General features: G+C 41.9%; 1 protein-coding gene across 3 annotated transcripts in view; it reads left to right on the top strand.

The window, feature by feature from the left end:
- The window catches only part of NINJ1 (ninjurin 1), a 33,737-nt gene extending 12,246 nt beyond the window's left edge, over nucleotides 1-21,491 (top strand). The window contains exons 2-5 of one of the 3 annotated variants that reach the window (XR_010589065.1): nucleotides 6,363-6,576; nucleotides 13,901-14,253; nucleotides 14,862-15,027; nucleotides 19,317-21,491. Coding sequence is in view for 1 of the 3 variants with exons in the window: in XM_005305436.5 (XP_005305493.1) it covers nucleotides 6,363-6,576; nucleotides 14,862-15,016 (369 nt within the window). In the remaining 2 variants the exon portion in view is untranslated. Of the gene's footprint in view, nucleotides 1-6,362; nucleotides 6,577-13,900; nucleotides 14,254-14,861; nucleotides 15,028-19,316 lie in introns of those variants that run through there. The other 2 variants (XR_006174306.2, XM_005305436.5) reach the window with 2 other exon arrangements.
- Nucleotides 21,492-23,211: the final 1,720 nt, after the last annotated feature.

Raw genomic sequence — 23,211 nt, 5'->3', positions numbered from 1 at the left:
CAGAATGGTCAGTAAAAACAAGTAGTTACAAAAGATTCTCTTTTACCCATACAGTTCCTAGTAAAATATTACTAAATATAACCATAGTGTGGGGAAATAAGCATTGAGTTACCCGGGTTACCCTTTTAATCTTTCGGTAAAGGTTTAAGAGAAGAAAAACAATGCAACTATTCTGATGTTGTGTCTTAATTAGTTGGCTCCCCACAGCTGGGATTAAACACTGCTGGTGAAGACAGCAGTCCCACAAACCTTGAAAAGGGGCTGTAAGATGCTGGGCGGGTGGGAAAGTTCAGTCAATGAAAAACTAAGCTGTTCAGCAAACTGTTCTCACTGCTCTCAGAAGAGCCACAGAGACTGGAGATGGGGAAAGCTTTTCACAGCTCCCCTTTTCAGAGAAAGCTAAAGAACACACTGCACAGACAAATATGGTTTATTCCCAGAGCTAGGGTGACCAGATGTCCCAATTTTATAGGGACAGTCCCGGTATTCGGGGCTTTGTCTTATATGAGCGCCTATTACCCCCCACCCCCTGTCCCACTTGCTATCTGGTCACCCTACCCAGAGCTCAGATACCAGCTCTGCTGTGGCAAACCTGCATGCATGCAGGTTGTTAACATGGAATTGAATACACTAAGATCTTGTTCACATGAGCGATTCTTTGAAACCATTCTCAGACACTTCTGAGCCCCCCCCCCGCACCCTCCCTACCAATATAGTCAGTAACTTGTGTCTGTACTAGATAATTCTGGTGGTAGGAGCATGGCACGGGATTGCATCACACCGCTCTGTGACCAAAGATGCAAAGTGTTTGCAATGGTGCAGAAACATGCCGGCACTATTGATATTTTAGTTGCTTGGGACAAGACTCGCCATCATCACATCCAGCACTGGCTCACCACGGTAGTGCTCATGTAAACCAAGACCACATCTACATTAGGCAGATCGCCCAAAGTTACACATCCACTGGTGTAGCCCCACGAGTGGTAGCAACAGTGCTAGCATTAGTGTAGTGCTGAGAGCTGCTGACATTTTTTATTGCACGTCATCTAGACCTACTCCAAGTAAGGTTAGCTGCATATTGCAGGGATGCAATTCTCGGGGGTGTGCAAGGCTATTAAGGTACGGCACTGATGGTGAGGCAGGTAAACAGCTTTATCCCAGCCACATTTACCCAGAGAGCTCCAGGAAAAAAGGATGGGGAATAAATTTCTTCATAGAATTGTCTCCCCACTACTCTGTAAGCTGTCTGGCAGCAGGTGTCCTCTCACTGCTCCTTATGGATCTTTACACAGTTTGGGTAAAATAAGCATGTTGGAAAAAACAGTAAGGGAGACAGACCCTAGACATGTGTATGGAAAGAACCTTCTGTAGCTGGATCTTATCCTTCCTGTATACATTTGTAGGGAGGGGGGAAAATAGAGTTGCCCCATCACTCCTGCCACAAATACCAGAGGGCCCTCTGAAGATCCAGCCTTCCACTGACTGGGGGAAGGTCTCTCTGTAGTGGAAACACAATCTTTATCTTGCACTCACTGGAAAAGGTTACTATAGTTGGAATCTGTAGCAATGTATTTATAGTCTTCCCTCTGTGTGGGAAACGCTCCTTAAAAAGGGTCAGGTACTGGCTGAGGGAGTGCCACCAGTATTAGCAGTATGTCCAGACTGCAAGTGAAGGGGTAATTGTAGCACGGATAGGCATAGACATGCTAGCTTTAATCTAGCTAGCATTGGTAACAGTAGAGATGTGGCAGCACAGGCTAGCATCCAGAGTGCAAGCCCTGCAGGAAGCCTACGTACGCACACTGGTTGCTAGCTTGTAGTGAAATCTGTGCCACCACATCTACACGACTATTGTCATCCCCGCTAGCTAGATTAAAGCTAGTATAGGCATGCCTATCCATGTTATAGTCACACCTTCACTTCGCAGTGTAGACATAGCATAAAGCTCCATTAGAACTGGACAGAGCCACAGGGTGCCAGGAGCCACTGCAGAAGAGAGCAATCCCCGCTCTTCTGCAGGGGGCAAATGTTGCCCTTGTGGAGGGGAAAAGGTAGATACCCTGCGGTTTTTGAACAGTGCTTATAAAATGGAAAGCACTGGTTAAATACATGGCACTGTTACAGTGCTGTGGTAGCAAGCACTGGGTGGCATTTTACAGTCACATAGTAGCAACAAGCATTTTGGACAGTTATTGTAAGCCCAGTTCAAGCTTTAGCATAGACCTTGCTTCTGTATCTCACTTTGCTTCAGGCTTAAATCTTCTAAAGCCAAGAAGCTGCAGCACAAAGACTTAATTTCTGGTACCTGCCAGCTATTTGCATGTTGTTCTCTTAACCACAGTATGAAATCATTTCCTGCTTTCCCCCAACGTAGATTTTAAACACAGAGATTGCTATATAATATGCCTTTTTTTCTGATTCTCACTGCCATAGACAGCAAAGCCTCTGCAGTAGTACTAGCTAAATCTGTATTTTCAGCAGTTGCCTTAAACTGATCTTCCAGCATGTCAGATCTTCAATTCTGACATATTAATCCATGCACTGTTCCTTTCCTCTTCTTTTGCCAGATGGGAAGTACCACTGCCTAATGAGGGTGTGGAAGTTCCTGGAACTTTTCTGGTTACGTTCCCCCTCTCCACAAATAAAAAGCGATAAACACCACCATTTCCTCAGCTAACGGGTGTTTGGAAATACTTGCATACAGTAGAGGACTGCCATTTTTCAGTGGTGAATTTGTTAGAACAGCTGCATCTGAGTTTCCGAGACTGTGAGTCACCATATAAAACGTCAATAGTAAACTTAACAAATGGGACATGAATTCAGTGGAGTGGGCAGGCACTAGAATATCAAGAGTAGGTATTCTCTCTGTGCCTAGCTAGAACAGTCTTACTTTCCCTGCTATTTAAAGTAGTTATTGTTGAAAAGCAACTCAAACCCAAATTACTGTACTTGTTTGCTCTATGATCCACAAAAGCCCAAACCACAGTGCTGAACAGAGGTGCTCCGCAGTAGCTCAGAACAGGAGGTCAGTGACTAAGGATATCTATTAACCATAACCCTTACATGGGGCTGGAACGCAGCGGCCACTACAATAGACCATTTAATGAATCAGGATATTAACCCTTCATATCCCTCCATCCTCCCCCCCTTTGTTTTTTTAAATGCAAAGGACCAGATTGTCTACTCAGCTAATATGGTGTGACTCCATTTATGAGCTACTCCAGTGTAATCCACTGCCCATGCACTGGTCCACTGTGTCTGCACAACAAAGGAAGTCTTTTGGAATGGCAGGATGTTTAAAAATGTGGGAGTGCTTTTCCTAGTATAAGGACTAGGCCAAGTTTCACTCTGACACATGAGCACCCCATTGTATCCACAGGTGGAAATTAAAGCAGAATGAGCCCCAGTCCATTTACATGTAGTTAATTAAGAGTTGTGTATTAAAGTAAATTATTTAAGGCCATGTTCCCACTCCCATTGAAGCCAAAGGGAAAACAGAGAGAGCTCCAAGACTGGGCCCTAAAGTTTTTATCGTAATATGGATAGGGAAGCAATCTGTTTGCTTCGTTTAGAATTGGAGCCTGGGTCAAACCAATCTGCTATTTACCGATATGTCAAATATTGCACCAAGTCAGTTTCTTTGGCAGGAAGAAGCAAACAATTAGCCAGCAGATACCTGAACAGATATTGGTATGCTTCCTCAGTTATGAACTTATTGCAAAACCCCACAAATGATATCAGTTTGATAGTCCATAAAATTTTTTTAAAGTTATTTTCAATAGAAAAACACTGGCCAAATTCTGCTGTTACACTTGTGCAACTTTTTGATGTTATTGACATTACATGTTTGCAGCCACAGGCAGAATATAGCCTCTGCTGTACAATTAATAGGTGATATTAGTCTAAGTCTTTTTGCTCAATAGCTCCAACATTTATTTTGGGCTGCTTTTCCTTGAAGGTAATGGGAACACAGCCACACAGGTTCTCACTGCTGTTCGGGAGATGGTATCATTCGAGGAACTGCAATGTAGCTGGTGTCCATGTCCTCTCCTCCCCCCCCGGAAACTGAGGCAAATAGGGTTTTTTGTGTGTTTTTTTTTAAATATCATGGGTCCCAAACAAAGCAAAATAAATAGCTAGTTCTTCCTAACTGAAGTTTAGATCTGAAAAATTAACACTGCCTCTTTTCACCATGAGCAAAGTCTCAGTAATCAAGCCCTCTGTGTGAGGCTAAGATTACATGGCTTCATTCCCATTGCTGCTGTTTCATGACATTTTTCTCTCAGTACATTATTTAAATTGTGTCCAGAGAAATGAGGTCAAATTTTGCAGTTTGTTCTCTTGGAAGGAACTGGGAAGTTACGTGGTGTAGCATAACACATTTAATGCACTGAAATTTTTCTAGCTTCAAAGATGACAAGCACGGGATGGACAGTGGCTGAACTGGCTTTGAAACTGGAAGTTTGGCTGTTTTGATCACAGCCACTGACCAGTTTAATTAGAGAGTCTCTTCTGCATTTGAAGTAACCTTTAAATAGAGATTTTTCCCACAGTGCTTAACCTTTCCAAAGAAAACGTTTATATAGTAAAAAATATCCCTAACAAATAGGAGTTAAAAAACCCAAAACCATAAAACCCAGCCACGACACTTCTTATAATCTTTCAAAAGAAATTATATTGAAGTAGTTAGAAACCAAAGATATGGACAAGAGGGAAGCTCATATATAGTCAGTCACACAAGAGAAAAGGAAGTTGTTTGTATAATTAAACATTCAGTAAGGAAGAAGAGTTATTAAATCAAACATTGAAGGTCTATATTCTGCTCCCTCTTATGCCTGTGCAACTTCATGGAGGTGAGGAGAGGTGCCTGGGTGTATAGTTGTACTATGGGTGTAACAGAAGGCATAATTTGGTTCATGGTTTCAAGTGTGTACCAAGGGCCAGGTTTTTTAAAGCGGTCAAAGGGAGGTAGGCACCTAACCTGCTTTGAGAGAGACAAGGTGGGTGAGTTAATATCTTTTATTGGACCAACTTCTGTTGGTGGGAGAAACAAACTCTTGAGCTTCTGAAGAAGAGCTCTGTGTAAGCTCAAGAGCTTTTTGCTCTCACCAACAGAAGCTGGTCCAAATAAAAGATATTAACTCATCCTCCTTGTCTCTCTAATATCCTCGGACCAACACAGCTGCAACATAAGCTGCTTTTAGGCAGTTTTGAAAATCTCACCAAGTGCCTAATTCCTTTAGAAATCTGGTGCCAATGACAGAGTTTTACTGATCTCCTAAAGGACAAGGAAAGAAAAAGAGCAAGAGAGAACAGACCTGCTATGTCTACTGCTTTTTTGGCATTTGGTGTTGGAAATCCCCTGTGTCTTAACCATCTCCTATCACATGAGATCAGAAATGGAATATCCACATACGTATGGTTGGGCGGGGGCAGCATGGGAATATCCACCAGTGTATCTGGGGGGGGGGGGGGGAAGATTTATGCAGCAGTTTAATCCAACAAATACTCAAATAGGATTATTGAATGACTCCAGTGGTGCATAGGCCTTGTCCCACATCCCATACAGGGAGGAGTTTCATCCAGTGTAGTGGGTGTTTAAAGCAGTGGCTCTCAACCTTTCCAGACTACTGTACCCCTTTCAGGAGTCTGATTTGTTTTGCGTACCCCCAGGTTTTACCTCACTTAAAAACTACTTGCTTACAAAATCAGACTAAAAATAGAAAAAAGTGTCACAGCACACTCTTACTGAAAAATTGCTTAGGGTCTCATTTTTACCATACAATTATAAAATAAATCAATTGGAGTACAGATATTGTACTTACATTTCACTGTATAGCATATAGAACAGTATAAACAAGTCATTGTATGAAATTTTAGTTTGTACTGACTTTGCTAGTGTTTTTTATGTAGCCTATTGTAAAACTAGGTAAATATCTAGATATGTTGATGTACCCCCTGGAAGACTTGAGTGTACCCGCAGGGGTACACGTACCCCTTGTTGAGAATTGCTGGTTTAAAGTATAGCCCTGGTTTTAAAAATGTTTAAAAGCAATCCCGTTTATACACTTCTAAGCCTTTAGATTATCCAGATTACCCAAACTTTCTGTCTCTTGTGACATGGAAATTGTGATGCACATGCTTCTAACAGTTAATACATTTGTACATATCTGCCTTAAGTCCAGGCACAATCTATTGCTCCTTGGTTAGAGGATCTTTGTAGGTGTGAGCACACAGAAACAGATGAAAGCAGTACAGAGATGAGCAGATTAGGGAAATCAGTCGCTGGACCAAAGTCTGTTTCTTAGCTCGCTAACCCATTAAACTTGATGTATCCATAATTGAAATATTTTCACTTTCAGCCTAGAACACGACGCATTAATATGAACCACTACGCCAATAAGAAGAGTGCTGCAGAGAGCATGCTGGACGTTGCTCTTCTGATGGCCAATGCATCCCAGTTGAAAGCAGTAATGGATCAAGGACCTTCTTTCTCATTCTACGTCCCACTTATTGTTCTCATCAGCATATCCCTCATACTTCAAATTGGCGTGGGCATGCTCCTGATATTCCTTGGTACGTATTAAGAACATTACCATTTATTTTTCCCTATAGGATTAACCCTGTTTTTTGCATTTTCCTTTTGGAAAGAAAGCTATTTGAATGACTTTGTCTCAGAACAGGTTAAAATTCAGCCACAGAATACAGGAAATGTTTTTAGTGTATTGGCTTCCTTTTCACTAGGGAAAAGTGGATTGCCGATAAGCTTCCTCATTTTTAATTGCTGACTGCAGGAAAATGGACGATTATTTCAGTGAGGCTGGAGGAGCAAGGAACATAGTTAAATACAGTGCACATTAAACAAACAACAACAACAACAAAATCTTTATAGGGCAGGCTCTTTATGCACCGTAGCCTCATGCAATTAGAGAGGGATAGCTCAGTGGTTTGAGCATTGGCCTGCTAACCCAGGGTTGTGAGTTCAATCCTTGAGGGGGCCACTTGGGGATCTGGGGCAAAATAAGTACTTGGTCCTGCTAGTGAAGGCAGGGGGCTGGACTCGATGACCTTTCAAGGTCCCTTCCAGTTCTAGGAGATGGGGTATCTTCCATTAACAGAGTGTTAAGGAATGACCAAAAAGTTATTCTGTAGCAACAGCAGTATAAGAGTAGATTACACCTCCTCCCCAACATCTTTATTACCAATGACACTACAGTCCTCCACCCCTACATTACCAATGCCACAGACTAATGGTTGTATCCTAGATGTTTTCTTTAGTTTATCACTATATTACCCCCCTCCCCCCACAGAATTTCTTTTACATTGATGCTGTACATTGGCTTTAACGGCTTTAAAGCAGTGTGAGTGAAAGCAAAATTTGGGCCTGAGTACTAGACATCAGCATAAGGCTTGGTAGGAATAAAATTGACGTCTTTGAAAACTCCCAGTCTTCTGGGGTAAATAAGGGAACTGATATTACTGCATGTACCATAAATGGCATTAAGGAGTATTTTAGAATACTGACATTCTGGTTACCACACACATCGTACAAAGAACAATGGAAATATATAGTCAAGGATGCCAAAGTCATTACTGGTTTTGACACTAGTGATTTATAGAAGTATTAACTGGACTTAAAGCTAAGAAGAAGAGATTCACCCTTTCTAGCATTTCTTATTGGTATATAATCCCTTGAAAGAAATGGATTGACAGCCATAAGCTATTAGAGAATTGTTCAAAGGCAAGATCCTGGATTCTATTTGAAGAATGGTCTAGCTAACAAACAGCTAAGGTAGAATTTCTTCACACCAAAGACATGTCTAATCCATCATCAAGCCACCATTACTTCATCTTGACTTTTTGGCCAACAGGACATAAAACATCAGAGTAAAAGCTGATATGTCTATGCCTGGGGACCGTCTTCTGGACTGGCAAGGAGATTCTAGCACGAGCATCAAGATTACTTTGATTTCTAACTTATTTGTCACTATTAATATTCATTATTACCAGTGTCTGATTACCGATAAGACTAAAGAAAACATCTAGAACATAAGAACGGCCGTACCAGCTCAGACCAAATGTCCATCTAGCCCAGTATCCTGTCTACCGACAGTGGCCAATGCCAGGTTCCCCAGAGGGAGTGAACCTAACAGGTAATGATCAAGTAATCTCTCTCCTGCCATCCATCTCCACCCTCTGACAAACAGAGGCTAGGGACACCATTCCTTACCCATCCTGGCTAATAGCCATTAATGGACTTAACCTCCATGAATTTATCCAGTTCTCTTTTAAACGCTGTTATAGTCCTAGCCTTCACAACCTCCTCAGGTAAGGAGTTCCACAAGTTGACTGTGCGCTGCGTGAAGAACTTCCTTGTATTTGTTTTAAACCTGCTGCCTATTATTTTCATTTGGTGACCCCTAGTTCTTGTATTATGGGAATAAGTAAATAACTTTTCCTTATCCACTTTCTCCACATCACTCATGATTTTATATACCTCTATCATATCCCCCCTTAGTCTCCTCTTTTCCAAGCTGAAAAGTCCTAGCCTCTTTAATCTCTCCTCATATGGGACCCGTTCCAAACCCCTAATCATTTTAGTTGCCCTTTTCTGAACCTTTTCTAGTGCCAGTATATCTTTTTTTAGATGAGGAGACCACATCTGTACGCAGTATTCGAGATGTGGGCGTACCATCGATTTATATAAGGGCAATAATATATTCTCAGTCTTATTTTCTATCCCCTTTTTAATGATTCCTAACATCCTGTTTGCTTTTTTGACCGCCGCTGCACACTGCGTGGACGTCTTCAGAGAACTATTCACAATGACTGCAAGATCTTTTTCCTGATTCGTTCTAGCTAAATTATCCCCCCATCATATTGTATGTATAGTTGGGGTTATTTTTTTCTGATGTTCATTACTTTACATGTATCCACATTAAATTTCGTTTGCCATTTTGTTGCCCAATCACTTAGTTTTGTTAGATCTTTTTGAAGTTCTTCACAGTCTGCTTTGGTCTTAACTATCTTGGGCAGTTTAGTATCAGCTGCCAACTTTGCCACCTCACTTTTTACCCCTTTCTCCAGATCATTTATGAATAAGTTGAATAGGATTGGTCCTAGGACTGACCCTTGGGGAACACCACTAGTTACCCCTCTCCTTTTTGAGAATTTACCATTTATTCCTTTGTTATACCCTTTGTTCCCTGTTTTAACCAGTTCTCAATCCATGAAAGGACCTTCCCTCTTTTATCCCATGACAACTTAATTTATGTAAGAGCCTTTGGTGAGGGACCTTGTCAAAGGCTTTCTGGAAATCTAAGTATACTATGTCCACTGGATCCCCCTTGTCCACATGTTTGTTGACCCCTTCAAAGAACTCTAATAGATTAGTAAGACACGATTTCCCTTTACAGAAACCATGTTGACTTTTGCCCAACAATTTATGTTCTTCTATGTGTCTGACAATTTTATTCTTTACTATTTGTTTCAACTAAATTTGCCCAGTACGGACGTTAGACTTACCAGTCTGTAATTGCCGGGATCACCTCTAGAGCCCTTTTTAAATATTGGCGTTACATTAGCTATCTTCCAGTCATTGGGTACAGAAGCCGATTTAAAGGACAGGTTACAAACCATAGTTAATAGTTCCGCAACTTCACATTTGAGTTCTTTCAGAACTCTTGGGTGAATGCCATCTGGTCCCGGTGACTTGTTACTGTTGAGTTTATCAATTAATTCCAAAATCTCCTCTAGTGACACTTCAATCTGTGACAATTCCTCAGATTTGTCACCTACAAAAGCCAGCTCAGGTTTGGGAATCTCCCTAACATCCTCAGCCTTGAAGACTGAAGTAAAGAATCCATTTAGTTTCTCCGCAATGACTTTATCGTCTTTAAGCGCTCCTTTTGTATCTCGATCATTCAGGAGCCCCACTGGTTGTTTAGCATGCCAAGGGATTATGCAGCCTTCTTCCAAAACATTTTTGAAAGTAGAATCATTTGCATTGTCACTATCAGAATCTTTTGCTAGTCTTTGCATATACTTTGCCATCACAGGAGTGAGATGTGTAGTGAGATTCCAACATCACTTTGCAAAGTTTTTATACAAGGCCTGTATCCCTGGAGCTGTAGCATTCATAAGAATCACCTAGTCAAAAGGAAACAGACACCCAAAATATCTGCAGTGCAAGTTTCAAGAGTTGACTTGAGATGCTTATGCAAGTTGCCAGAAGAGAGGCTTAGGTTTTCACCCACAGCCCCTCAATAAGGGTCTGCACCACAGCCCATTGAAATAAGTGGGAGTTCTACTGACTTCAGAAGGCATTAGATCAACCCTTTGCTACTGACAACCATATACATATAAACATTGCTCATGTAGATTTTAAAGGCTCTTCTTTTGAAATTAAGACCCTAAGATATTTGTGTTTTGTCATATGTAGAAAAGAGAAGTCTGGAAGCAATAGCCACAGTTCACACAGGGCACTTAAAGAACTCCCCCCCCCCCCCCGATTTCTCATTGGCTACTATTTTGCTTAATTAGCTTTCTGCGAAGCACAACTGAGGAGGCAGTCTCCTGTTCCAAGGGTGAAGTTCCCAGCTAGCGAGGATGCATGGGCGGTGGTGTCTTCAACACGCTGATGGCACCCAGCTTTGTGTTTCTCTCTTCTCATCCAGCCAGGAGAGTTGGGTGCCTTTGCCAGTGTCTGGAGGAGATTGGGGAATAGAGATCTAACCGGCTGTGACTCAATTCAGATAAGACAGGAGTGATGATGGGTTCTATTTGGGGGCTACACCCAATCTCTGTTCAGAAGCTAGAGATAAGGCAGCTGTGCAGCAGCCCACTTGGTAAACAGAGTGGTGTACAGCCAGCACATTTAGCTGGTGCTTTAAGATCAGCACTGGCTGCTTGTGTCAAGTGTTGGCATGACTAATAGAGTTCTGAATTGCTTAGGGTGTTCCTATCTGAGAGGCTCTTCCCCAGTGACACACTGCCACATAGGTGCTAGAACTAGGGATGCTGGGGGTGCTGCTGCACCCCCCGGCTTGAAGTGGTTTCCATTTCATACAGGGTTTATAGTTTGGTTCAATTGCTCTCAGCACCCCCACTATGCAAATTGTTCCAGCACCCCTGCACTAACCATTGTGGAGATCAAAAGCAGTCAAGTGGGACCCCTCCTTGGTATAAATGGAATGAAGGCATGAGCCACTGTAAAGATAGCTTGCCTTTCACATGCAGATATGGCTGCTGCCTCAGTGTGTGGTTGTTGGACAGATAGGTTAGCTCTCTGGCTAACTAAAAACTTCCCCATTCCCCTCTTGCAGGGTAATGGAAGTCGAAGCCATTATTCAGTCTCTTTCCCTTTGTTATAGTTCAGGCCCAGAGTGTGCCAGTTTTCACCCTTCTCTAGGGAAGATCAGCAACTCTTCTCCCTCTTTCTCCCATCCTCTCCCAGAAACTCCAACCCTGGGCTTCAAAAGAGGTGGCAGCAAGTGCTCAGTCCAACACCCAACCACCCTCCCCTGAATACGTCCTTGCTCAAGGCCTCTCTTGCTCCCAGGGTTCTCTTCTCCAGATATCTAGCTTTTTAGGCAGCTTCCTCCAATTGCTCAGGTGAGGCCCAGAGTGGTCTCACTGGGCTCTGAGGCAAAGGCATGACTTATATATATCTTGGCAGTCCTTCCCATCATTCCTTGCTGTGAGCCTCCAACTCCCATCAGAAGTGGGAACGAGAACTCTGAAGAATTCCCCTGTTTTGGGTTGAACCAGCAGCTGGGCCATGAGCGTGCTGTAAAGGGCCAGTATTCCCTGCCACAAACACAAAGCAAGTGCAGAATGGGTCTGCTATTTGAGAAATAAGTTCACTGTTTCCTTCCAGTGCTAAACTGCATGGAAGGTTACACATGGCCTGTCCTTTGGAGAGACTGGTTTTCTGCACTTTTCCTTGAAGGTGCCATGGCAGCATTAACAACTTTTTTGAATGGGGAAAAATAGAGTATTTTGAAATAGTTTAGGCTGCCTGAAATGATAGCGGGATTGGATTACTAGGACAAAAGGTTTAAGAATAACTGTACTAAAGAATGGTTGAGGTTAGCTGCATGCTTAGTACTGTAATAATGAAATAGGATTACTATAATTCCATCTGAAATCTCAGAGTTCTACTTTAATAGATGGAGCTGTATTTTACCTACTTCCTCGCCCCCAATTTTGATGAATCATCAAAATGACATTTCTCTGCAACCTGATGTCTAACACATGAGATCCTCTAGGTACATATACATTGTTGTCTTTTTTCCCCACCACCAGCAGCCAGCCTTAAGAAACCCTATTCTTAAATACTACAAGAAAGGAGTTGTAGTTCATTTGTCTGGAACTGCCATGCATTACAGTGATCCAGGAGATGTTAGAAGACACACCTCCCCACACTCAAAATGACTACAAGCATGTTACCAGTGACGCTACATAACCTGTTTATTCAGGTTGCATACAGGGTTAACTCTCAGCAGTTTTAGTGTCAGTGTAGGTGCAGAATAGCTGAAATGGTCAAAGAGTCCCCCCACTACTGCCCCACAGTGCTCTGGCTGGCTTGGGATGTCTCTCACCACACGCTGCTTCTGGGAACAGAGCTGAGAACCATGGGACAGATCCCCAGAAGCCATTTGAATCGAGAGAGTTTATAGGGCAGCACTAGCATGGACGCAGGGCAAACCTGCAATGGGTCATACACTAATTCAGCATGGCTAGCTGGGATTCATGGAACTATTTGTACTTAAACTAACTCAGTTACAAATGGGGTCAGTAGTTCTTCAGTGTTCACAATGCCCACATGTAGGGCCCTACCAAATTCATAATCCATTTTGGTCAATTTCACAGCCATAGGATTTAAAAAAAAAAATCATAAATTTCATGATTTCAGCTATTTAAATCTGAAATTTCATTGTGTTGTAATTGTAGGGGTCCTGACCCCAAAACGAGTTGTGGAACTGCTACCCTTACTTCTGTGCTGCTGGTGGTGGTATAGCTGCCTTCAAAGCTGGGCACCTGGACAACAGCTGCCACTCTCTGGCTGCCGAGGTCTGAAGACAGCAGCGCAGAAGTAAAAGGTGGCATGGTATGGTATCGCTACCCTTACTTCAGCACTGCTTCTGGCGGGGTGCTGCCTACAGCCATCGCTGCTCTCCGCTGCCCAGCTCTGAAGGCAGCGCAGAAGTAAAGGTGGCAATACCACGACCCCCCCATAAAATAACTTTGCAACCCCCCTGCAACTCTCCTTTGGGTCAGGACCACCAATTTGAGAAATGCTGGTCTCCCCTATGAAATCTGTACAGTATAGGGTAAAAGCACACAAAAGACCAGATATCACAGTCCATGACTCATTTGTCATGGCTGTGAATTTGGTAGGGCGCTACCCATATGCTAAATAAACCCCACCCTGATTTGTATAGCAGAGTTCGCAAATTACACATCAAGGGGCTTTGGTAACACTGTTTATGATACTGTTGCTGCCACAGCCTGCATGGTACTTAACATCTTATTCAGATTTTTCTTTCTTTTGTTTATATAATTTATGTATCTTACTACCAACCAAAGTTAGAGTAAGATGTCCTTTCATTAGTTCTCTTTAAGGGCCTGATCCAAAGCCCACTGAAATCAATGACAGTCTGCCCACCAACTTCAATGATATTTGGATCAGGCCATAAATTACAGAACCCCCGTTTAGAGAGAAAGTGGTCAGAGGAGATTTTTGGCTTGCCATAATGCTGAACAGTCCTGCCCGATTTCACACAATCCTACACAAGCATATGCATATTTAATATTAGTCATATATACATTTTACAAGATCTGGAAATGAGGCCTACACCAATCTAATTTTATCTTCTCTTATTTGTCCTCCCCTCAGCAGTTCAAGCAAGGAAAAGTGCAAGCAAACAAAAGAAAACCATGTTTACACAGCTGATGCTCAAAATAAGACTGACTGCAAGCTGTGATGCTTTGAAATTTCACTCTCTGTTAAACAGATGTAATGCTACTGCTTTCTAAAAATAAGAACTAGAAGCTGTAGGCATAGCCATCAGTGGCTAGGTATGGGGAAGAGGACAGGTACAGAAATCTCATACTGGATCAGATGGAAGAGAGAGATATGATTGGGCTATCTAGAAAGGATGTACAGCCCATTCTGTCATAAGAAGCTAGACTTTATTGGCTCTCATTGGTAGATCTTCTGATAAATGAGTAAAGACAAGTTTTCTAGAGGTAAAGTAATAAATATTTAAAATTTGCATTATGATAGTTTTCCTTTTGGAAGGAAAGAAATTAAATGTACTGTAAGAAATGTTACTGCTTCAAGTGTTGGGGATATCTTTTCTGAAGGACACCATTCTGCATCTAGCTACACGTAGAAAGTCTGGGAGCTGCACAAATGTATCTAAGAGCAGAATTTGGCTCTTACACTATAAGAGGATATTACATATTCATCACAAATGAAAATTGTTCCCTTAGATTTTGTAACATTGGCTTCAATGCTAACTTCCCTTTTTGCAGGACGGATGTGTCTGGCATCTGGCATCTAGCGAGGGGGAAAGAGACATATCGGGTGGGGGGGAGATAGCTCAGTGGTTTGAGCATTGGCCTGCTAAACCCAGGGTTGTGAGTTCAGCCCTTGAGGGGGGTCACTTAAGGATCTGGGGCAAAATCAGTACTTGGTCCTGCTAGTGAAGGCAGGGGGCTGGACTCAATGACCTTTCAAGGTCCCTTCCAGCTCTATGAGATATATGTACATAAGATAAATAATAAAAAGCTTTTTACCGTGTGTGTAAATGTGTTTTGATAGTAAAATACCACTTTTCTCTTTTCCTTTGAAGTAAAATATGACCTTAATGACCCTGCAAAACATGCCAGGCTGGATTTCCTCAATAACCTTGCAACTGGACTGGTGTTCATTATAGTAGTTGTGAATATTTTGATCACTGCCTTTGGAGTGCAGAAACCAGTGGCTGAGACAGCTTCAAGACAGTAGGTAACAAGAAGGTGAGTTATGATCCTTTCAAATTTTTTCCTATTGCCTTCCACCCGACTGACAGTGCACACTCAAACAGCCTCCCCACTCCACATCAGGGCCTGAAGATCATGTTTTTTTAGAAAGTGACCATTTCCCCCTTTAAAGATTATCTGTATGAGCTCTGTAGAGAACAAGTGTATTCTTCACACTGGTCTTGAATCAGATTATAAATATTAGGGATTATCGATGAATTTGATACTGGATTTTAACTGCAAAGTGCAAAAAACGACTTAGGCATATAGAAGACAGTTTTGTATTCCAAGAGGGGCCCCTTGTATGTTCCCTCTGTGAAGTCATAGAGAGCATGCCTCAGGAAAAGCCACTCCCTCTTCTCAGTGCTCACAAAGCCAGTCAAGGGACTGAAGACTGTACATTTACCCTTCTACTACAAAAGCTTTTTTACTAGGCAGGTTTGCATTTGCAGTATACTGCTATGCCAGTCAGTTATTAACACGTGAAAGACTTTATCCAAGCTTTTGGTATGGTTTATTGTTAACCCAATACAGTGTTAGGTGGTAGCAGAGATGTTAGACTTCATTTAATGTGCCCTGTGGTTTTCCCAGGATGCACTTCTTCCTGTTTGTAGGAAGCCCAACCCAGGCAATTCTGCACTACAGGTTGCTTGGATAAATGTGGTAGAACTGTATTATTCCCCCTGCCCGAGCAGTGTAAGGCTACTCCTCAATGTGGAAGGTACTTGAAAATAAGAGGCTTTGATTTACCCTTCTACGTAAGAGTAGAAGAGCTTGTGAAAGATCAAAATGTATGTCTCAGCAGCATTGAGAGGCTGCATTCTGGCTGAAATTCACCACAGTGCAGAAGGCAAGCCCAAGAGCAGGGTACCACTACCATCACACTTATGCCCTCAACATAGGATTTAAATTATATACCATGTACCTTGCTCTGGCCCTCTGCACAGGGGGGCATGTCCTCTTAATCCCAAATCCCTTTTCAAGAAGACCTGTGGACAAAACCATTACATGGAACTGCCAGTAGTAATCCCATAGTATGCCAGATCCCCATGCTAATCCCACATGACACTGCACAGCCTCATACACATCCCCCTATCAGATGGGCGAGCTCTAGAAGCAGCAGCAAAGACAGTTACATTTTTTTAAAATGAATGTAACATTAAAAAGGCATCCATATACTTGCTCTGAGTGCCCTGCCCCCTATTCAAAATTACAAAGTCAGAACAACCATCTCAGTCAGCCTCATCCCTTCTACAGAGTAGCATTCCCTGGTATTACATACAAAAAAACCCCCACTATGAACACTACGATTGCAAAGTCAAGCACTCACAAGTGAGGGAATTCTGGAATTGCAAAACCCTGTGCGACCTTAGTTCAGCCCTCAGGAGTCTGGCCTAAAGTCACACAAGAAGCCTGTGCAAGAGCCAGCAATGGAAGCCAAGAGGAGACTACTAGGTCCCAGCTCTCATATCTAAGGCACTACAAACATTCTTTCACTTCTTACAACCCTTTTCCTCATTCACACCCCATACTGTGCAATGGTGAGGCAAGGGAACTGTTGAACTAGTATTAGGTAATTCTGTATTTACCCTACTATAATGCATACATACAAGGGGGCCAAATTAAGGTTCCTTAAGTAACTTTAATTCTCACATTTCCCTAGCTTTTGAGAGCTCCACTCCACAACCTCAACTGCCTTTTAAGGTAGGGTGTTTGTACGTGGTTTCCTGGGGTTTTAAAAAGGAAAATTGAGAAAAAACCCAAATTCCATCATTTAGAATCATATCTAATGTCTGCTAGGGTCACCAGCAGAATTGGAACCAAAGTCCATTAGCTAAAGTGAGAGAGATCTGTGCCATGGATCTAAAGGAGTCACTTCTTGTTTTGAACTTGCCACTTGAAGGGGCATTGTCATGGGGCATGACTGCCCTGTAGCACTGCAGGCACTCCCTGTCTCCATTTCCTCCTCCCAGGTGTTCACGTGGCTCCGCCGTGCAGCTGGGTCACCCTGAGTTCAATCCTTTTTCAGGGGTAACAAGTTCAAACAAACATCCCAAACAAATAAGCCCCAAAGACCAGAAGAACCTTTATCTGGGAGAATGTGAAGGGAGGGGCAAACTAATAGTTGCAAGCTTTTTAAGGTAGGGGGTCTGAGGGCTTTTGCTGAGAAGTTAGGGCTATGAAGTGCATAATAAAATCATTAACACCAGTCAGCGGAGAGTTGAGACCAGAAAGCGTGGATTCCTCCTCCCAGTCCAGCACACCTTTCCCTTTGCAGCATACCATGAGATGCTTAGTCGAGTCTTGAAGCATGCTCAGGGCAATTGCTTTTGTTAGGGAGCTATGTGTAGCCGGAGCATACTCTGTGCACAAGAAACGTTCAGAGATTTTACCAGCTAGCTTCTAATCAGCTATACAGAGTGTGCAGATAGCAATTTTCAGGGACTTGTAACTTCATCAAATCTAGGTGAGTTTTCACGGGGACAGCAAAAGGCACTTTGTGCCCCAGGATTATACCTTTGCCAAACATCAAATCCCTCCTTCAGGATGGAGGCACACAGCTGCAGGACTCAGCAATGAACATCTTAATGGGTGTTGCAGCTGTTACATGTGATCTACAAGTCATCTGTTTCCGAGCTTCACAAGCCAATTGTGCTTTGGGCAGAATTAACATGCCATGCTGGTTTCAGTGTCAGTTATTGTACATCATCCCTCTAAACATGCACAAGTGATTCCTCCTGCAGATTTCTACCACCTGCCCATTGACTTTGCTTCTCTCCTCCACCACTCCTCCACCCCATGTGTGGGAGAGTTGTAGGCATTTTGTGGACACAGTTGTTTTTCAGTTGCTGTGGTTTTGTGAAATATCATGTTACTTAGAATCCTCTATGCCCGATGGAGACAGCTATGTGGCATTTATGTAGGAGTTTCTTTGTTTCAGTGCCCTGGGCAGTGAACATGCCAGAAAAAACACATGACCCAAATGTTTTGGGTTTTTTCTCCCTTTACATTATGTTTGGGATTTGGGGTCTCTAGCTCACAGCAACCATCTTCCTGAAAAGTCAGAGTCTGAATATTCCTTCTTTGTGATCCCAATGGGAACCTTTAACACCTTGCATTCTGCCCAATGGATGCCTCTCTTTATAAGCAGAGTGTACATAGGTATATGTTTCATTAGTCATCCACAACATTTGTACGCACACAGGGTTACGTACCTACCACAAAGGCTGTCTGACTGAAATTGTAATAGAGATTTCATTTCCCCATTTTGCAGTGAAGACAAAACAGCAACAAATTTAATTTACCTTGGTGGTAAGAGGTCTGGTAGAGAAGTAGGCCCTATCACCTGCACAAGACTGTCATTATGCTCCAGCCTATAAACTGTACGTGAGGCTAACTCGCTCAACTTGAATGGCTAACTCAGAGTTGTGTCTGGGTCCTTTACCTTTTTTATCCTTACTTGGTCTATGTTTGAGGTTTCTGAAAAATGCACTTTGGATCTGTTCATATTTTAATTTAACAAAGAGAAGATTAAGGGGTGACTTCATTACAGTCTGTAAGTGTCTACATGGGGAACTGATATTTAATAATAATCTCTTAAATCTAGCTGAGAAAAATCTAACATGATCCAATGGGTAGAAGTTGAATCTAGACAAATTCAGACTGGAAATAAGGTGCAAGTTTTTTAAGGGTGAGAGTAATTGACCATTGGAACAATTTAGCAAAGGTTGTGCAATCAGTCCATCACTGACCATTTTTAAAATCAAGATTGGATGATTTTCTCAAAGGTCTGCTCTAGGAATTATTTTGGGGAAATTCTATGGCCTGTTGTATCAGAAGATCAGACTGGATGATCATGATGGTACCTCCTGGCCTCAGAATCTATGAATTATTTGCCCACTGGCACATGCAACTTTTGCTAAAAATAAAAAATCGGCCCATTCACTCATATACAGTCTTTACAGATCTTTGAAAATAAATCTCTTTTTCCTCTCTGGGATTTTGGCAAAAATACAGCCCCTGGTAGCCAAACGCAGAGTGGCAGCTAGAAGTGAGGCCCTCATTGGACAGCTCCCAGAGTCTAACAGGCGCTGGTCTGCTCACGAAGGACTGTGTTGGCATGCTACCTGTGAAGGACCATGCTGGGTGGAAGTGGGCACTTTCCAGCTTTGCCCTATGTTAGGCCAACATGGCAGAAGCTTTTGATTCCATTGCAGAGGGAACTTGTAGTTACTGTAATTATTACATAATCAAGCTTAATTTTTTTGCTTTTCATTTTATTGCAGAGATCTGAACCATTGACCCCTCCTCTAAGTACTTCTGCACTTGAGCCAGTTAAACTTGGACACAAAAAGGAGAAGCTGAAGTTATTCAAGCCAGCATTTTTCTGTTTCCTTCAAATGACTTGTTTTCTGTGCCTGGGATTTTCATCCTATTAAATATGTAATGTTCAGTTTCTAGTGGAAAGGTTGAGCGTTTTAACTGCTAGTTTATTGACTCTGCCTTCGAAGAGTCTGGCATCTCAATTTCTATAGAAACTGGAATTCTTCAGAGAAATATGCAACGTGAATGAATTCATCAGGAAACAAAGCGATGGAATCAGCTCCAGAGGCATCTCGGACTCCTCACTTTTTGTGCCTTCTGTTTTCTTGATGGATGAGAAGTTTCCCAACAAAAATTGCTGTCATTTCCACTATGGAAACCAAGGGTCTTAATTTCTGGCACAGTCACACTGTCCTAACCTCTCAGTTGTAGCTAGGTATTTGTATTCCATATTGCTGTAGGGGAATGTCTTTATGTTGTGTGAAGATGGCCATGCCTAATTTTCCCTCTTCCTAGGGAGCAGTTTGTCTCTTCAGCTAAACCAAAAACTCCACCTCTTCCAAGGTGACAGGAATCCAGTAGGAACAAACATTAACAAGCTTTCCTTTGCCCAATTTTTCTCTGACAAGTATTCATTGGCCCAGTTTCTCTGTCGCTGGATCACAAGGGCCTGCATAAACCTTCCCTCCCCTTGGTGCAGGGTCCCACAAGAAGTCCCTTTGCCTAGTTTCTCACTCTCAGTCGCTGCTCTCCTCCAATCCATACAGGATGATTTTTATCCACACTCTAGCACATCCTGAAAAGGCTTGTAAAAATGCTGCCATAGCTAGGTGCCACTGAGTAACTTAAGGACAGAGGGTGACGTTCATCCCTGCACAGAGGGCAAGGCAAGGCCTGTAAGTTATTAAGTCACATATAACCCATCAAATTAGGATACAGAGGGGCAAATTTCCCTCTGAAAAAAGGCCTGATCTCTGCACTTATTTGCTTTTGAGAGTTTGACTGATTCTTAAAAAAAAATGTTAAGTAATAAATTTAAAGAGATAGCAAGAAAAAGATCCTCAAGAGCTCACGTTCCCTGCTGGCACAGGAAGCAAAAAATTTTTGGAGGGCATACTGTTGCTGGCAATGTTGTATATTGCGAGTTTTGCTGCTTAAAGTATTTTAATCATTTTACTTCTAATTGATCATACCTGCAATTAGAAGGATTTTAATGTCCTTGCATTTTAACTTTGTTGATAAAAATTTATACTAATATATTTCTTGTGTTATCACATTATTTTGCACATTTGTGGCCCAACGTGTAAGCTTTTAGGAGAGTTAGCAGCAGCACTCATGTACAGTTTTAAATTGATAATCCTCTCTTCTAGTTATGAATACATGAATAACTGGGCTTAGAGACTTCCCTTGTTTACTGTAGGTTACATAAGAATTATCCTTTAACCAGAAACAAAGCAACAAAGTTACTATTTTTCTGTATTGCTAGTAGCAAAATATAGACATACAAGCAACATAGAAGAAGATTAAGCTTTTCTTGCTTTGTTTCTGGTCAAAGTTTTTCTGCAAGATTTCTGGCAAATACTGCTTTGAATGACTTGTTGTATATATTCAAATGTAGGTTGGAGCAGCTGTGAGATGAGGCACTTAGCACAAGTTTCCCCAACAGTTAATTTGTCTTCTGTTAAAATTAATGAAGGAATATCAGATTGTACCTGCATTATAAAATATTCTCAATATTGTATTGCAATGTGTTGATTGGTAAAATATCATTGCTTGACTGCTTAAAATAAAGACTTTCTTCCATTAAACAAAATCAAAAAAACTCCACAACAAAAAACACAGTACAACTGCAGGTGGAACCCTTCTGAACATGTAATTACCATAAATAAATATCAGAGTGGCTTTGATATATGCACCTTGAGTGTATCGCATGTGCGAAAGGTAGCAAAATATAGTACTATGCAATATAGTACATCCTCATGGTGTAACCCTAACTAAATAGTCATTGCAGTGGGCAGAAAAATGATTCTGACCCTTTAACTCAGGTTGGGATCCTAATTATTTCTGATTGCAGAATAGCATGAATTTTTCTAAGTGCAACTTTCCTTTTTTTATTGGTAAATAAATAATTTTTCTTACTTTTGTTTCTGGTTCTCATTTACTCTCCACCTTCAGACATTTATTACCCCCACAGCGCACACCTGATGTAAATGACTCCATTGACCTCACTGGAGTTTCTGCTGCTTGCACCAGGTTGGAATTTGGCCCGGGCTATTTCTAATTCCTTCCTCCCTCCCTCCCCTCCCCCCTTCCCCCATCCTTACAGACACGGAAAGCCAAACAGGGCTCATTTCACACTTAAATACCTTTCACTGGCTAACAGTTGTGGTCGAGAAGTACAAGGGACTCAATTTCTTACTACCTACAGACTCATGCTGCTGCCTTTGCTGCATTAAGCAGCCTCTGGGGACCTAGGTTTTTTACTCACGAACACAGAACGCTTATCTCTAGAGCAATCCTTGGGGCTTCTATGGGACTTGACCAATTCAATTTCCCTTCCCTTTATTTACTCTAAATTCTCACAGCGTTTTCTAGATTTCTGTGTTTGCTTCCTTTGTCTCCTCCATTCCGTCTGTTTCTCTTCCCTTTTCACAGTCTGCCAATTTTTCTATATTTGCTCTTGGTTTCTTCTTGCTACTTGACCTTCATTCTCACTGTCACGCAAGGGAACCAGCTGTTTCCGTGGGTTTTCCTTGAAAACGTCATAGGAACAGCTGTTCTCATGGTACTTTCCACCAGAAAGATATCCCACCCTCCAGCTGCTTATGTTATATCAGGGGGAAGAGAATCTACTGGATCCAAAACACCAAGTAGTGAAATTATGGCTGGATACAGTCTGTTCTCAGTGGATTCTGGGGAGAATGTACCCTAGCTAAAAAACATTCTCTCTTGGCTATCGAGAGCTAGGCACGTGTATCTAGAAATTAAGGGCCAGATTTTCAAGACAGCTGAGGACCTACCGCAGCAACCAGATTTTCTAGAGAGCTCAGCTCCCATTTACCCAGCATGCTGAGCTCTAGAAAATCTGGACACCAAGTGTCACAATGGGAGCTGCTGCTCAACTCTGAAAACTTGGCCTCAACTGTGGGTTCTGAGCACATGAAAAATCAGACCATGAGTAAATAGCTTGATTTTCAAAAGCTACCAAGCACCCTCACCATTGTCCTTAGATTTGAATAACTTTTGCCAGATGAAAAGGGTGATGTTTTATTGCCATGTTTTTACTGAAATTAAACTAGAATTGCAAAATGTCTTCAGTCATGCAATCTATGTTTTTAAGACACGGAGGCCTTTAAAAATCATGTATTTTTTATCAGGCAAAAGCTTCTCCAAGTTGGTTTCACCTATAAATAATTTAATTACATTAAAAAAATTCTTATCGGGCACCTATTTAAAATCCTAAATGACCATCTCCTTAGTGGTATCAGATAAATGCGTCATTTTCTGCAGCTTCTTGGTCTATTAAGCTTTCCCCATTATGTTCCCACAGTCAAAAACTGCTTGTTTCTAGGCAAAAGTTTCAGTTAAAAACAAATCATCAATAATGAAGCAAGATGAGCTTTTATTGGCCATCTTGGTTCATATCAGTTCATCTCGTTCTGTATTCAGCAAAATAGAAGTAGGGCAAGAATTACACATGCTGTTTAGGTTATGTTATCAGGACCTCCAGATCTAGGGCTGTTTAATGTTGCAGCTCTCTTGGTTTCATTTTAATTCACTTCAGCAAGTTACAATGACCAAATGTACTGGCCTGCAAAGTTATTCTAGGGTGTATGCCCTAAAACTCATCATCAGCTG

The sequence above is a fragment of the Chrysemys picta genome, chromosome 7, assembly GCF_011386835.1.
Source record: "Chrysemys picta bellii isolate R12L10 chromosome 7, ASM1138683v2, whole genome shotgun sequence".
NCBI classification, from domain to species: Eukaryota; Metazoa; Chordata; order Testudines; family Emydidae; genus Chrysemys; species Chrysemys picta.
The sequence above is the reverse complement of the archived record's forward strand: the minus strand, read 5'-3'. Positions and strand labels throughout refer to the sequence as shown.